This window comes from Miniopterus natalensis, chromosome 20 (genome assembly GCF_054644295.1).
Source record: "Miniopterus natalensis isolate mMinNat1 chromosome 20, mMinNat1.hap1, whole genome shotgun sequence".
Taxonomy (NCBI): Eukaryota; Metazoa; Chordata; class Mammalia; order Chiroptera; family Miniopteridae; genus Miniopterus; species Miniopterus natalensis.
In genome coordinates this window covers 10,237,692-10,254,809 of record NC_142100.1, presented here as the reverse complement: position 1 = coordinate 10,254,809, position 17,118 = coordinate 10,237,692, and the positions used below count along the sequence as shown (strand labels likewise).

The 17,118-nt window shown below is 51.9% G+C and overlaps 1 protein-coding gene across 1 annotated transcript in view; it reads right to left on the bottom strand.

Annotated features, from left to right (window-relative positions):
• KIRREL3 (kirre like nephrin family adhesion molecule 3) overlaps positions 1 to 12,825 on the bottom strand; it is a 452,863-nt gene extending 440,038 nt beyond the window's left edge. Inside the window, exon 1 of the mRNA XM_016204456.2 lies at positions 12,689 to 12,825. Within this exon, the coding sequence (XP_016059942.1) occupies positions 12,689 to 12,743 (55 nt within the window). The 5' untranslated portion in view covers positions 12,744 to 12,825. The remainder of the gene's footprint in view (positions 1 to 12,688) is intronic.
• Positions 12,826 to 17,118: the final 4,293 nt, after the last annotated feature.

The window sequence follows — 17,118 nt, the reverse complement described above, 5'->3', positions numbered from 1 at the left end:
TTCAGTGGTATGAATCTTAGACAATAAATACCTCTGGGTAATGAGAGGGAATGTGGATTTCCCATTACTGTCGGCAAGAGAACAGGGGAGGAGGAACACATTTTTCTGGATAATATTTCCTGACTCTGCTCAGCTCAGCATCTGCTTGTTTTCCCCTATAAAGTATGGATTCTATCAGTGAATACCGCTGCTCTGGTTTGATGAGGAGGGAACCCAAACCAAGGCTCGTGCCCAGAGAAAGGGCATCGCGTGGGTTTGGAGCCGGGGCAACGGTGGAGGAAGAGCCCCTGCTGTGAGCGTGTGCTCCGCCCAAGGGCGCAGGCCCTGGGACAAAAGGAAGGCTCTGTTCTCCACGCGGCGATCTATCTGCCTCGCCTTCTCCCTCTGCATCCCTCCGATTCCATCTAGAGGAGCTTTGGAAACTTCAAAGAACTTTTATGTTTTGCTAGTTTATCACAAGTGTCCATCTTAAAGCAATATTGTGATTTAAGCGCGGCCCAGGCAGGCGTGTGCCATCCTCAGAAATGATTTCTGACCCAAGTTAAGACGGACCAGCCAGAGCCAAAGTGAGGCGCATCGGCGGCTGAACGGCATCCCGGCTCTCCTCCATTTCAAGAGTCCTCTTATTTCTCCCTAACGACCACGATTAATCATTTCAGAAGTATGTGGCCTCCTGACATTTTTACTCTTCTGGGCTTGACAGGAGGGTGTGATGCGCTAGAATGCCTCTCTGTGTGGAGTAGCTCTGTTCTCAGGGCAGGCAGCTGACGCCAGGCAACCACTCCCCAAGCAGAATGGGCTTTCACTTCTTTGTTTTAACCCACTGAAGGAAAGTTAGGTGGTAATGGATTCTTGTTAAGAAACCAGCATTTGGCTTTCAAATGTTAGGCTAAGCTGGAGCTGGGCTGTGGAGAAAAGAGCAGCCACTAGCCAGGAGCAAAGTTTCTCAGATTCTTATTTATGCTTTTGGGTTAGTTGTTTTGTTTGTTTGCTTAATGTCTATCAGCTCATAGGCAAGGACAGGGGTTTCTGTGGCTTCCTGAAAGTCGCACAGCTGTCAAGGCGCACCTGTGTGACCAAATTCCTCCTGAAGGGATGGGCAGGGAGGGGTGTGGCATCTGGGCATCTGCGCCTCTGCATAGGCGTGTTTGCGCATCTGCATGGCGGTTCTGTCACTATCTGTTGTGTGACCTTCAGGCAAGTTATGAAACCTAAGCCTCAGTAGTTCTCATCTGCAAAGGGGTGTGACAACCCTGCATTATTTTATTTACTGGGTCGCTATGAGGATTAAACGGGGGACTTCACCATGGTTGGCTCCAATTCAGCAACCACAGGCATAGTGGTAAAGAGAGAAACACAATGAGGCCATTGTAGGTTTAGATTCTTTTCTGGTCTCACGTTTCCTCTCTTCCCCATCAACATTCACTGAGGGATCCCCAAGCACCAAGAGGTCGTGTTTGTGAAAAAAGAAAGGGGAGCAGGCGGCCACATCGAGGGGGCCAGGGAGGCAGCAGGGCCAAGGGCACACACATACCACGCTGGTCTGACATCTCTTTATACGGGGCAGAGATCCAGCTCTATTATTTTTAGCCAATTTTCGGATCACGCAGTTTGACCTTTCTTCTCTGATCTGTGGAGCATCAGGTCTGCAGGTTCAGGTGAGGGTTTTCAAACTTACACAAAAAGTTTTCTTGACTGGCAGGAGCTGCTCAAGATGTCACCTGGCATTTGCCAGCAGAACTATGAGTAAAAGGGACAGAACAATCCTCCCCTCTCCCAACTCCACTGCACTCCCCCTGCCCCCCAGGGAGACAGACAATGTGAGGACGGAGGGACTGGCAGCTGCCTGAACCTGGGTCCTGAGAGGCAGCAGGACCCTGCGATGCTGAGTGAGCTGTGGAGGCTGCTCGGGTCTGAGCAAATCTTATCTAAAAACCTCACTAATGACCCAGAGTAATGGACAGGCGAATAATGTCTGATAACTTCAGGCCACATGAAGGGCCAGCTCTCCCAGCCGCTCAGGCCACACCTGAGAATTGAATGGCCCCAGCGGTGGCCTTGGCCTTCCTTCCTTCCAGGTCCCACTGTTTGTTTATTATGCCCATGGATCGCACATGTGCAGATGCCAGACCCCTCCCGGGGTCTTCAACCCACTTTTCTCTTAAGTCTCAAAAGGTGAAAAGGTAAGCTGCCCACTGCGGAGATGAAGGTGGAGGGAGTTCCTGGGGCCACGAGGACTCCTCCACCTTCCCTCTGGCAGAGCACAAGGCGTGGGCTACAGGTGCTGCCTCGGGGTCTGGTCCTCTTCCCCAGAGAGACTCACTTTAAACACACAGCCATGCTCATGGAGACTTCTTCACGGTGCCTGTTTCTGTCCAGAGGTGAGAACAGTAGCACCTGCCCGGGGGATCAGGAATAGTCAGTGATTTTAGCATTGGTCTGTTTTGCCTTTTCAGCATGAGAGGGGAGCAGCTGCATAAATATTGGCTCCTGAACCATGAAAGGGGCAGAAACCTTGTGAGGGGCAGTGGACCAGGCCTAGGAGTGGGCTCACTGAGGAGAAGTGGGGGGTCCTGGGGAAGACACCCCATTCATCACCCCCAGGGGAGACATCACCCCAGGGAAATGCCTCGCCTCGGAGAAACCGACTCTGCCAACTGAGGTTTCCATTGCTTGATCTCTTTGTAGCTCTCCCAAGCCCCTGAAGTATTTCTAATCGCACCCACCTACCTCCTGGAGCTCCTCACAGGCACCCTGAACACTCTGTCCTCACCCCCATCAGAAAGGGGAGAAAGGAACCCACCTGGGGGAGCTGCTGCCATCCAAAAGGTCTGCTCCTCCCTTCCTTGCCCCCTGCCTCATGCTCAGTGCCCCAGCCCCTCTGTCCCAGGCAGAGAAGGGCCCAGGCACCTGCTGGAGAGCCCGGCTGCCTTCCTGGGCCTCTGGCTGGCTGCTCACTCCTGGGCTTTGCAAGCGCTGCTGCTGCCACCATCAGGCAGATGTGGGAATTGCAGCCTTCCCCTGGTTTCAGCTCCAAAACCATTCTGCCAGCTCCTGCCTGATGGGGTCCCAAGAATAAAACAGGCCCTCCCTGCCCAGTCGTCCCTCACACGGTGCAGGGACCTGGAGTCCGGATCCCTGATACAACGGCACACCCTGTGAATGTGGGGTGGACCCAGCATCTTTAAGTGAGGTGTGGAAAAGTGTGGGTCCTAGGACATGGAGAACAAAGCCACCTGGAGATTAATTGGCAGTTTCTGTCTTTGTCACCAGGGCAGCGAGGCAGGGTGGGAGTTGCTTTGTATGCGGTGCTTTGGATGGGTCTCCAGGAGCGAGCTCCACATTCCTGTCTCCTGGATGCCTGCATGATGAGCCACCAGCCCCCCTGTGTCACTCTGAAACTGTCATAGCTCCCAGCATTGCCAAAGGTGACAGGTGGACTGTCACACAGCACCGGAGCCGAGTCACCTGTGACATTTGCAGGTGACTGACGGAAATGGGAACTGACATGCACTGAAGAACAGAGGACGTGACTGTTTCTTACTGAAACGAAGGAGTGGGTGGCATGCCAGAGGATGTTTCTCTTGGCAGAGATCCTGGTGACCCAGCGGTCATTAGAGGCCTTTATCCGAGATCGGCAACTTCCTACAGGGTGGAACCACACTTTTAATAGTTGATTTCTTTCCCCTGCCCTCCTGTGGGGCCTTCACAGCATCTGCGTGTGGTAACGTCAGAAGGATGCCTCCTCCTTTCGTTATCCCTCCTGTTTCATCCCATCATTTCAATATTTATTCACAGCCTCCTATGTGCTGAATAGTGTGCTAGGCACCAGGGGGCACAAAAGAAATGGATATTTCATCAACCAATTAAGAGAAGAAAAGTCCCTGCCTTTGCTTTTTTTTTTTTTTCTTTCTTTTTCTCAGAACAGCCACAAAAGAAACCACCAAAGCCTCGTCTCCTTTCTGCTATTCTGCCCAAAAGGCTGGCCTGTCATTTCCTCAGGCAGGAGGTCCCGGAAACCTGTGTCCTGCAGGTAGAGCTGAAACAGAGAGATGACGGAGCCAGTCCAGAAGGAGTCTGGAATCAAGAAGAGATGGAGCTGCAATGCGGGGCCACTGTTCAAAGGTCAGCTCCCTGATTTTCATCCAGAACCTTTAAACCCCTCTTCTCTTCCCAGCCAGGGAGAATTCCCACAGGTTATAGGAATATGGCTCCACTAATGCCACAGCTTAGGGTCTGCCCATGCATTTCTCACTGTTGATGATTCAGAGCAGCTGGATCTCCAGCATCTGGAGCAGCATCAGGCAGAGAGTGAACCAGACTGAGATTGACCCTGGTCAGGTAACATCACCTTCCTGAGGGTATGGCCAAGATCACAGCCACCTCTCCTTGATATCATGGTGATGAATGAAGTAGTGTTTGTGAAAGGCACCACTCGGCAATGCATGAAGCTTTATATGTTGCTAATTATCATCATGATAAGAACATACTATTGCCACCACTACTCCCACCACCAAGCAAAGGAAGTTGCCCGGCACCTACAAGAACATGTGCTGGGCAAAGAGATCTATAACATGTCATCTACCCTCTAGGCATTTATTACCCCAAGTAAAGAGCCTGTGGCTAATAGGCAATATTTAGGAGATCTTAGAATTGGAGAGGATTTGGATGTCATCCAAATCTAGTCTACTCTCCAATCCAGCTCTTAGCGATTGACTCTCCCATTCTCGATGGCCTGAATTCCACTCTTAGTGTCTCAGCAATGGGAGGCTGCTCAGTGGGCCAGCCTCAGACACTAGGTTCAACCTGTTGGGGAAATGAAAACAAGCCAAAAGAGTGGGACACACAGGTAGATCTGAGGATGTCTTTTACTCTAGAACAGGGGTAGGGAACCACCCGGTCCACAAAATCATTTGGTCTGGCCCTGCCAAGGCCTCACCAAAGAGAAGCAGTTCCAGCCATCCCATTAGGGGTGAGTTAATTAAATGTTTGAAGAATTATGGCAGGCTAACTTTTCATTCGATAATTTTGCATGGCCCACGAATGATGGTATAAATATCCAAATGGCCCTTGGCAGGAAAAAGGCTCCCCCCCTGTAAACACGTCTAGCATCTGAGTAGAAGAATCACTGAGCATGGAGCCTTGTTTGCCCCAAAACCAGCATAGCTCAGCTTCCTCTTGAGAACAGAAAAGAAACCATCAGCAAAGCATCCCTAGGCGTCTCTTGTTTGTCTCATCTTTGTCCTGGGCTCTTTTTCTGGTCTACCATTGTTTCATTGTTAGGTTGCCTCCATCTCTGGCTAGCCTCCCGGGGCCCTAGAAACTGGCCAATCCCTTTCTCAGCGATTCCGTTGGACTAACAGTCCAGTGTGGGCTCAGCCATGTCTGCTTCTGGGTGCCGCCTGTTGCCTTCCACACCCTTCACCCGACACATCACTCCAGTGTACGTCTGCCTACTACCCGCTCTGCCTTCCCTCTGGAGGGAAGGTCGGCCTCTCCGCACTCACTCTACTGCCCACTGCTCCATTCTTCACATAAAAGCCGTGAAGGAAGGGGAGCTGAAAAGAGCGAGTATATTTCTGTTCAAGTCTATATGTGAAATGAGGGGATATTAAGACGAATAAATAACATGTTGATCTTTCTTTTGGGGGGGGCAGTCTGGGGACCTCATGGTGTAGAGAGGAATAGACCCATAGCTACTAATAATGTTTCTAAAGAATAGGCTTCATTTGGACAATCCATCCTCAAAACTCTTAGGGTGGCGTCCACCCCCATTCACAAGCTGAGCCTTCCCTCCCCAGGCTTCCCTTCAGGCTCCCTTCAAACACATTAACATTCCAGCCGCCACAGGAGCCATCGTTTCGGAACAGGTCACATTCTGTCCTGTCTTCTTGCCATTGCACACTCTAAGGTACAGCCGGAAACACTGTGTATGCTCCATTGCGATGACTCCTAGACATCTTAGAACCAAGTCATCTCCTCTGTGTGGCCTTCCCTGATAGCCACTCCCATCCAGGCTCTCTGAACGCTCTGACTGCTCTGAGCCCATCACTGTAACCTCGAGTCACAGTGTCTGCTCCCTCACCAGACTGAGAGCCCTCCTGGGACAGACATGTGGCCTTAGACATCTCTGCATCCAAAGCCCCTAGCACAGTGCCTGCTACATATAGGCCCACAGTGGGTGCTGGCCCAGAGGCCATGGGCTGAGCTTTAGTGTCACCAAATGCCATTAGATCACAAAGGAAGGGGGAATAAATGTGGCCCTTTGAGACACCAGGCCCGACGAAGCACACGGGGGAGAAGGGCAGGATGGTGAAAATGACATTCCGTGCTCACTGCCGCAACTCGCAGACTCCGATTTCAAATTCCCATCTTCCAGCCTCGGTGAGAAAGAAGGGAAACTTGCAACAACTGTGCAGTGAGCACAGGCCGGGTAGGAAGGCCATCTCGATAATTCAGCCTGATGTGGCAACCTCCTCTTAATGCGACAAACACAAGCCATTGTAGTGTTAGTTTCAGCGATCAGAAAACAGCCTCAGGTAAACCTGCCTCACTTCTCCTATGAGGACACCGATGCAGGTGGGAGGCTGGAATGAGAGCTCACCTCCCATTTGTTCTAAGCTCTGGACGTCACTACACTCCAGCAATAAGGGGTGTGTGGGGGTGGGGGTGGATGTTTACATGCATGCGTGCAGAGTGGGGTCACAGATGGAAGGAGGCTGGGAGGAGGCACGGTAAGGCCCCTAGACTACCAGAAACCCTTGCGATGGTGTGCGGGCAGGGGTCCCCATTTGGCTACTTCCTTGCCTTTATTTCCAGGAAGGAGGTGGGTGAGTGCCCATCTCCCACCCCCCATGCCCCAGCCAGGGCTGCCACATAATAATCTGTCAGGAGCAGGGGTCACATGCTGGCCACTATCTCCATGGCTTCAACTTGTTACCCATGTACCCAGAGGACGCTGACATTTATCTAGTCCTCATAGTGCTGTTGACTGTGTACTCAGGAAGCACTCCATGATCACGGGGACCTTTGTTTCCAAGCAGCTTATGCCAAATTACAGTGATATAAAGGAAACACGCCTCCAATATTGACATTTACTAACTTCTGGACATATATAGCCAGAATACTCATTTTTACCATTTGGAGACGAAGGAAGGGAGGAAAGCATAATGTCTGATCCCTGGCTCCTTCGGTGGGTTAGAAGCAGAAAGTCAGTGAAAGTTACTGTTAAATGTGGTGGTGGAGATGGGTGCTTATGGCAGTAGTGTGGGTCCTGAGAGAGCAGGGAAGGCTGAAGCTCCCCTCCCCATGCCTAATCCCCAAGCTCTGGCAGAAACCAGGGCATAGCGCTCTTTGCGTGAATGCGAGACAAGTATTTTAATGATCCACAGGGAACCCATCTTCTCATGTGACCTGCACACCTAACTGGGTGGAGTCCGTGGCTTTCCCCTGGGAAAAGAAATGGCTCATGATGACATGAGGAGCGGTACTGTGTCTCAGAGCAGTAGCCTCTCTGCATTGTCCCCTAACTGGAGGTAATGTCCCACTCTATTTGGAATACAGGGCGCAGCTATGACAGTCTGGGCACCGGGCACTGGCTGGCTTTGCATCTTGCTCCCTTGTGGATGACAGTAAGGGGCTATGAAAGCCCAGGGAGGAAACAGCCCCAGAGCAGCTGCTCCAGCCAGCCTCTGCTCTGTGAGTGCTGGGGTGTCCAGGGTGTCCACTGGCCTTGGGGGAAGGCTAGACCCCACTCACTTTGCTGCAAGAGTCCCCATTAAAGTCAGGATCCCTGCGGTGGGGAGAGGCCAAGTGTGATCCCAGCAGGCCCCGGATCTCGCTTACCCTCTGCACTACTACACTATAGTGGCCCTGGCCCTGGGCACATGCTGAAGGAATTCAGTGCCTTGCTGCTTCTAGGTTGACCCTGATTAAAATGCTTGCACCGGTTTTTCACCCAAAAGTCATCCCAACATCTTACAAGGAGAAGGGCTGAGGCTGAAAAAATGATGCCTAGGACCATGGAACCCCCTCCCCACCCCCCCCACCTCCATGGAGACCCTAAAATGAATGCTCTTGGCCTTCCTCCCCACTCCTCTATCACAGGCAATTTTCTTTTCCTCATTCATGTTTCCAAAACAGTTTATCTTTTTATCTCCTTGGAAGAAAAGTGCTCTGCAAATCAAAGGTATCATTAGTATTGTTATTATTTTGCTATGGAAATCTCTTGAATTCACTCAGGATTATTCATGTGCTTTTTTGGGTCTGCAATATAATGCCTTCTAAGCCATCCCCACTGGGCTGAACAAAAAAGAAAAATTGCATCTTCAGGCCTAATCCCCTGCTCCACCCCGTTTGTCTCCTGCTGGCCCTGGCTCAGAGCAGCTCCTCGCTCACTGCTGCCACGTTCCCAGGTTGCCAGCATACCCTCCTCTGTGACCAGGCGGGAGGCCCTGCAGCGTCCTTTGAGTGCAGTAGGATGGTGTTGACCCCACTCCACCCCCTCCATCCCCGGGGAGTTTCTATTCCCTCCACAATTGGTCTGGTTGGCAACTGAGAACTCCCTGCTGGGCAGCAGACACATCCCAGTTTCCCTCACCCAGCAAACTTGTGGAAGAAGTGGTCCACACCCCTGGCAGCTGTGCACTGACCTTCTAGCACAAAAGAAGGGATTCCTTCTCCTCTAGACCAGATGTCACACCCCTTGGGGTGCGGGGGTGGGCAGAGAACATCACACTTATTACTTGCCTCTTCTGTTATATGACATTTCTGAGTGAGGATCAATGTTTCCCAAAGTCTCTGCTCATTCCAATATCCTTTCTAACGCCTTCTCAGCATGCACCCCCTGGGACTCCTCTGTTCTTTGGCAGCCTCTGAGGTGCTCAAGCTATATTCTCATCACCCCCCTTCCTGAGCTTCCTGTCTTCCCCTTGGCTCCCCTCACCCCAGCCAACTCCCTCCACTCACATTCTATTTTAGTCTCCTGTCTGCTCTATGCTCCTCTATTCCCTGAGAGATGCATGTCACCATGGACCTCTGCCCCTGGAGTGGACATCTGACAGATTCCTGCCAGCAGGTCAGAAGAGCAAGTTGCTTAGATTCTTCCTAATAGGTAGATGACACCCCAGATGAATCCTCAACTCAGGGGCAGGTAAATGCAATTTGTCACTTTTACCCCAACATGCCCAGAGCAGCACAGCACAACGCACAGGTAGATCAAGAGATCAGGGCTCACCAGAATTAGAACTTTCAGACCCACTGAGTTACTAGGCAGGACAGGACACTGGGGGCACTAGAGCAAAACACCAGGGGGGGGGGGGGGTAGACAATGCCTTCCCTAGAGCGGTCCAGGTAAAGGCACCGAGCCTGTGCCATGCTGCACTTTCCCAGACTCTCAGGACTGAGATCCGTGGGCAGCAGGGAGTCCTCAGTCCATTACTCCTCTGCAGCTACTTAATGTGGCTGTGCAGGCTGGATGGAACGGTCCTGGAGATGAAGGAAGGCGCAGAAGGAAATGGTTGTGGGCAAACTGAAATGGTAAAGGGAAAAAATAGAGCAAGTTCTAAGTTTATGGATGACAAGAGAATCAATTCCTCTTCACCCCGGGGCAGAACATGCCTCTTCTCCGCAGGAGGCAAATTGTGCTGTGACATATCCCTCTCTGTACAAAGCGTGCGTCCTGACAGCCAAAGGAGGGGGCATCCCCAGCAAGAGGAAACCCACACTGCACACTGGCGGCTCTCCATCTCCTCGCGGGGAGCCAGGCCCGGGCAGGCTGGCAGGGGCGAAGTGGAGGGATGCCACCTGGTCTTTCTACTGCCACCCCAGGAAAGAGAAATAAATACTCCATCTCCATCGACATGAAAAGTCCAAACTTTAAAAGACTAATGGCGCAGCATATCACTGAAATTAATTGTACCTTAATACCTTAATTTCATTGTCAAAAGGGCTATGAAAAAAAGGAAAGGTGAACAGATATTTGATACAATTGAAAAGAAAAGATGATTGAAATAGGCTGTAAGAGTTTATCTAAATGTTTTGCTGTTGAAGTCATCACGGCGCTTTTTGGAGCCCCGCCACCCGCCTCTATGTGGGACCTGAGATGATCCAGAACAGGAAGCTTGAGCATTGTGCTTCCAGAAACTCCGAGACGACACGCAGGTTTCCACCAGGAGAGGTGTGGGCGGCAGATGGCTGTATCACCTGAGTGCCAGATATGGCCTTAAATAGAACCCTGGACATTTGCTTTCTCTGATTGGAGGGCCATCACTGAGACTCTGAACATTTCCTTGGAAAGCACCCCAGGAGGAAGAGCCCTTGGAAGATGGGGGTCAGAGGCTGGCTCTGTGGGGGGGGGGAGGGAAGTGGCCTCAATAAGAGGTATGAGAGGAGAGCCATCTAGGGCCTGTGGGCTAGTGCTCTCATGACCCACTTATCACTGTCCAATAGTGATAAGTCCATGGCACCAGGCAGGGGTTGGGCACAGTATATGAGCTCAGCATGTATGTGCACAGGGTCAAATAGTTTCCTCTGGGGAATTCACAATACCCCAAACGACATCCACATTAAAGCAAATATCCATAGAGCAAGTCAAAAGATACTCTATTGCAATGAAGTCCATAAAGCATCCTCCTTCCTGACCTTTAATTCCTCCAGTCAGATGCTGTCTACTCAAGGGACCTGGGACCTATAGTGTCTAGTGATGTGGGCCATTCTGACTGGCTGGGTCCACTTTGGTCTCATCACCTTTCTTTAGTCCTGTTTTGCAGTCCTGTGCATCTACCCTCTATAGGGTAGCAGTGCTGGCCAAGCTCCGAGCACCCAGGAATAACACAGAGCTACGACTCGCATGATGCTTTGGTTTCTCCCTAGTGCCCTCAGGGTCAAGGGTAGATGAAACAGAGCATTTAACCTCCACAGGTAAATATTTAAAGATTCCAATGAGGCAGTCAAGAAATAGCTCTGCACTGAGAGGGGAACGAGCACGGTAGAAGATGCACTCCGATGATTCAGACAGCGGAGAGGCACTTGGACACCTACGGACTCCGTATGCCAATCCGGAGAAGAATTGTGTTGGTGTGCCGCCAAAGAACACAAACCGCTGACCAAAACGTGCTCGGGCCCCATGAACTGTGTGTAGGAGGATGGCCGGATCCTCCTTTCAGGGATCCCACATGCAACTTCCCGAGTGAACTGGGGAATGGGAGAGAGTATTATGTATAGTTGTGTAGTGTATGCCCATAAGCAAACGCGCACACATCCAAGAAAGAAGGGAATTTCACAAACGGTAATGTAACCAAACTGTTTATACCAGTGCTCTGAGATACTTATTCATTCAGCCTGAAAACTCTGGGGAAGGCAATTTATCTTCCTGCTACTGTAGGAGCTCCTGTGAGGTGCACACAGCCCCATGAATGCATGAGTGTGTGTGTGCACATTATAATTATACACAGGCACGGGTATAGCACACTCACATGGGGGAAGCCCCCCTCAGGTTTAATCAGGATGGTCAGCAGCGACATTTGATGAGGGAAATCTGCAGGGACCACAGTGGCTATGGAAGAGGTGAGGAAGGCGGCTGGGATTGTACTTACACTGGCTTCTCCCTGACAGGGGAAGAAAAGATGATATGCTGTTTGCCTGCAAAGCCTGCCACCCACGGCGGTGCTGGGCTCTCCCCAAAACTTTTACCCTTCATTTAATCAACAGATGGACCTGCTCTGTTGTGGATCTTTCTGAGCGAGTCCCATCCCTCTCAGGGCTGTGCTGGCTGGCACAAACGCCGACTCCATGGCAGAGCAGCCCTGGCATTCCGAAATGGGAAGGAGTCCATTTACTTGTCCCCTTTGAACTCAATTCCACAGGTGACTCGACGCATTTGGCTAAGCTAGCACTCACAGTCCCTCTCCCGGATTCCCCTCCCCGCCCTCCCGCCACTCCCAGCCCCACGCTTCCCAGTGGCAGGGAGCCCAGAGGTGGCAAAGTTCTTTTCTGAGCGTCCACCCAGCTCCTCTGCTCCTGCTAGGCTGCAGAAACGAAACAATCAGCACCAGGGGCGAAATTCCATTTTATACCCTGAATCTGGTGCCTTGCAGAACTCAGAATTCAGTCTTACTCCGAGAACGAGATTGCATTCAATGAACTCTTCACACGCTTTTCCCCGGCACTGCAAATTACCCCCACGGTGCATTCGGTAATTGCAGCCCCTTCTGCAAACGTGCGACGCACACGCTCGCTTTTGCATACACTCCCGCAAGTCAGACCTTTTTCGAGCTAAAAATCCACCGAATCCAAGCTGTCCTCCCCACTCGCTCCCTCTCCAGCCTGGGTCTGAAGGAGAGGAGGTGCCCAGAAGTTCAGGGCTGCACGGCCACCGACACCGCCTCATTAGCATACCGGGGGCATAAAGGACTCATTTGCATTGGAGAGTTTGAGCTGGATGTCGACAAGTGAGAGGGGAAAGTCGCCTCCCCGCCCCCCTCTCCATACCCCTTCCTTCCAAAGGAAAATACACAGTAGCATTTTGTTGCATTTTCAAAGGCAAAGGAGAGAAGCCAGCGCCTCGCGACCCGGCCCGAGAGGCGCATCCATCAGCCGAGTTTCCGAAGCCTCCCACCTTCCGCCCTGTGCCTCCCGCGCCCCGGCGCCTCCGCCACTTTCCCCGCAACTCCGGCGGCCTGGGTCCTACCTTGACCGAAGAGGAAGGCGCAGGCGAGGAGCAGGTGGAGCTGGGAAGGTCTCATTCCTCGGCGCGGCGAGGGCGAGCCGGCCGGCAACTTGGGCTCGCGCGGAGTTTCCGCGGCTCGGCTCGCGGGGCGCCGCCTGCGCCGCCGTCCTCGCCGGGTCGCCCGCCAGCCCGCGCGCCCCGGGGCCTCCGGCTCGTGCGCCTCGGGTCTCGGCAGCCGCGCGGCACGACTGGCCTGTCTCTAGAAGCCGCCTCGAGAAGCCGGGGTCGTCAGCAGCGTCCCCTCTCGGAGCAGATCCATCTCTGCTCCCGGCCTCCCGGGCGCACGGCTTCCTCGGGGCTCCTCCCACCGCCAGCCAGCGAGCGAGCCGGGGACCAGTGACAGAAGGGCTCCTTTCACCGGAGCTGGGGAGGGGAGAGGGAGGGGAAACGGGCCGTAATTAAAGAGGCAACACTTGGAAAAGGAGATCTTTGCAAAACGGAGGGGGCGGGGGGCTCTGTTCTTTCTTTTTCTTTTTTTTTTCTCTCCCCTTAAATAGAGGGAAATTCAGCTTTTGTCCCCATTAATGACCAAAAGGCATCTCGAACAGCTAGTGGAGCTGTGACTTTTTTGCCCACACGATAGAATGCTGTTTAATGGGCGTGAAGTTAAGAATGACTACATGCATGTGCACGCAGGGAAATGGGCACGCCTGCCCCGTGCTCAGAGGACTGGAAACTGGGCTGGGGGGGGTGAGGGGGGGGAAAGCTGCATCTTCCTCCGGGAAGGAGCTGGCCAATGTGTGCAGGGAGCCTCAGAGTTGGGGAAGACACAAGCATGCTTTGCATTTTTTGAGACTTTCGAGGTGGGGGGGTGGTGTAGGTCATAAAACCTGAAGGGTGGACCTTAGCGTGCTCTGTGCTTCTCCTAGAAAACAAACAAAATAAAGGAACTAGAGGGAAGCCAGGTGGATTTGTGGCATGTGCCTGTTTATTACCATCCTGACTTGTGTGTTTCCTACAAGGGTAGGGGAGCAGCCAGTCTTTGCATTTGCAGCTTCTCCTCTAACGAGCATTCCAACACTCTGAGAGTGTCTTTTCTCCAAGAGGTGCTGTGAATCCTACACCGAAGGAGAGGCCAAGGTCACAGGCAGCTGCCTCTTAAGAACCTTTAGGGCTTTTACCTATCATGAAACCCACATTCAAATCAAACTCGATTTCTGCCAGGATGTCAAAGTGAATGTATCTAGGTCTATTCATTTGATAGACATTTGCATGTGCCTGGGATAAGCAGGGCGTTGGGGGAAATAAAATCGTAGGCACAGACCATGCCTTCAAGGAGCTCATCATTTAGTGTGCAAGTACAGTATACACATAAGATGCAAACTCTAAGGACAGTTACAAACAGTGTATAAAATATGCAGTATTTTATGAGTAAATGAGTAAAAAGAGGAAAATGAAAGATGCTTTCTCCGTTTGTGCCTTTAAATTATAAAATCAATCATCACTTTCTTTAGTCACTGGACCTTGGAGAGAGGTCTTTGGGGAAACCTTAGCCTCTCTTGAATCAGTATTACATACTTTGGTAACTTTGCTGACTCCAAGGCACATTCCAACTCCACATATCCATGTGGATGTATCCCTTGGCATTTAGGAACGAGAAAGAGAGAAGTGGGGGGCACCCGGGAAAGGGTGTGCTGGCAGGAGCTGACATCTGGTGGCTCACATTGAAGACCTACAAATTAGTAGGTGTCTGCTGTGTTGACTTTTCTATTCTAAACGTAATAGTTTATTTAACTGCATCCCTTAGAGGCTGTTAAACATATCAAGTGGCAATTTGTAAGCAAACTTTTCGGGGATCAAAAGAAACACAGACCAAGGGAAACTAAGAGGATCCAATATAGGCACTTCACCCACCAAATTAGCAAACAAATTTCAGGAGCAGTGTCTGCATAGCCTTAGCCCACTGACTCGTTATGGGCCATGCAATGCAATGGACCCCAAGAGGCAAATCAGAAACACATGCAAAAGAGGAACAAGAATCTTAGGCAACACACACCAAGTAGCATATTAGGAGTAAAACTATGGCCTGTGCAGTGCTGCAACTTTAGTGGTTGCTGCCATTAATTCTAAGGGGGTGGGGAGAAATTTAAGATCGGGGTGCAATTCCTAAGGCCAAGCCTTACAGTGAATGAGACTAACAATATAGACTGTGGTTTGTATCCTACAAAGCAATATTTGATGTTTTAACTAACATTTATCCTTTAAGCTGTTGTTTAATTTTGGTTGCTAATTTCTAAGTGGCCTGGGGCCGAGATTTGCTTAATTCGGCTCCCAAGGAAAATATTACAAAACTAGTGTTCCAAGGCCAGTCAACTGTGCGATACACGAAAATCAGGTCCACAGAGGGCATGTGTGCACCCCACATGCTCACTCTTGGACAGGAGATGTTTGGTGGGGGTTCCAGGTGGGAAGGACCCTGTCTCACTCTCTCACTGCTCCCTGAGATTGGCCTCCGGACCCCCAGCCAGCTGAGCCTGTTTCCTTCCTCACCTTTTCCACCCCTCCCTGCAGCCTCCGGTCTCCTGGCTTAAAGGTAAAAGCTTGGATTAAGTGATGAGCTGCCTGGCTCTAAAAGGACCAGAAAAACCACGGCAATCTTTGGCAGCCACCACGTGGGGCAGAGAGAACAACAGCGGTAACTGCAGGACCCGCAGCCGGCGGGCCCTGGCGCCAGCCCCGACGGTGGCCCCGCCATCTCCGCCCGCCGGGCGGCGGGTCCTGGCCTCACCTCCTCCGGGGGCTTGGCTGACCTCCTGGCCTGCAAGGTGCCTGCGCGCTGTGGCCGGTGCCCAGGGAGGTGGGAGGCGAGAGGAAGGGAAGGCTCCACCTGATGGAGGAGAGCAGAGAGTGTCAGAGCCAGGAGCGTGTGGGGAGACCTTAGGGGAGAGGAGGGGAGGGATAGGAGCGAAGGGCAAGGGAGGGGGCAGGAGGGAAAGGGAGGGCAGTGGGGAGGAGCGGAGAGGAGGGGAGTCCGCCACCCTTGGAGGGAACATCAGTGTCCGCAGCGGGGCCCAGGGCACCGGGTCTCTGGGCACCTCTGTGAAGGTGGCAGCCCTAAAGAGACAGTAGAAAACCAACAGGCAACGTGGAAAACCTCCCCAATTCTTGTTCTCTGAACATCCAGGCTCCAAGTCTCTGCGGCGCCCACCAGGCAAGTGGGGTCCCTCACCAGCAGGTGGCATTCTCTCCAGCATTTCTCCGGATTGTAGCCCCGGAGGCTGCATTTATCAGTCCCCAGCCCCCTTCTCCAGGCGGCTGTGCCAAGTGCTGTGTCCTTTGAACCCTCCCATCCCCGCCACGGAGAGCTCCATCGCCAAGGGAGTGAGGCTGGCTCCAGACTCTGCTGCTCACTGGCCAAGAAGTTTCACAGGGCAAGTCTGCAACCGACAGCTTCCAGGCCCTGCTCTCCTGGCAGCACGCTCACCCCCAAAACTTTCTGAGGTCTGGGACAGAGAGTAAGGCTTGGGGTTCCGGGGCCCTGAGCAGGCCAGGGTTCACATAGACTATGCAGACCCCACTCACCACTACTTTCCAGTGACCTTGCTTTGGGCTGCTTGTCCTCTGTGGGTAACATTTATTATTCCTCTGATTTGTGTAAAGGCCTGTTTGGGGTACTTAATCAAGACATGTGGAATGAATACATAAATTCCTGCTTTTAGAAAGTTTGTCCTTTGGTTGGGGAGACATATTCACAGGTGTATACATGGGGAAAAATTATGAAACATCTCATTGGCTTTTTAATAAGACAAAAATTGCCCCGGAGGTCATCTGTCATGCTGAATCCTTTCTCCTTGGATCCTTCCCCACCCACTTGCCTGTGGCCCTGCAGGAAGGTTTGAGATGCACACAGGCCCAGCCTCCATCCAGGATTCTGCTGGCTTGGCCTCCTCTCTCTCCTGCAAGGCTCAAATGGCTTCCCCCCTCCCTACCCCCACTGTCTTCCTGTGCTCACAAGGTACCCTTACCACAAACACCCAGAGGGGAGGCTGTTTTATGCCCTAGGCAGTCATCACGAGTGGAGAATTTCCTGTTTAATGCCTCTTCACAGTACCTGTTGCACAGATACATTATAAACCACATTTCCTCTCCTTTTTTTAATATATCCTGCCAGTGCTGGTTCAAACCTCCATGTCCAGGGATTTAAACACATTTGGAACAGGCCCCTCCTGGGAGTTCAGTTTACCTCACTCTCCGTCCTGGAGAAGTTAATAAGGGCTTGAAGCTATGAATAAGTCCCAAGACCAGATGGCCATCAGAGGTCCTCCTCTGTAGCAGCCCTCCTGACCTAGGCAGCCACAGTCTTCTGGCCTATTTCTTCTTCATTGATCTGAACCACGTTTCTTGCTCACACCTGTGCAGGTGGATTACAGAACTTTAACCCATGTTCATTG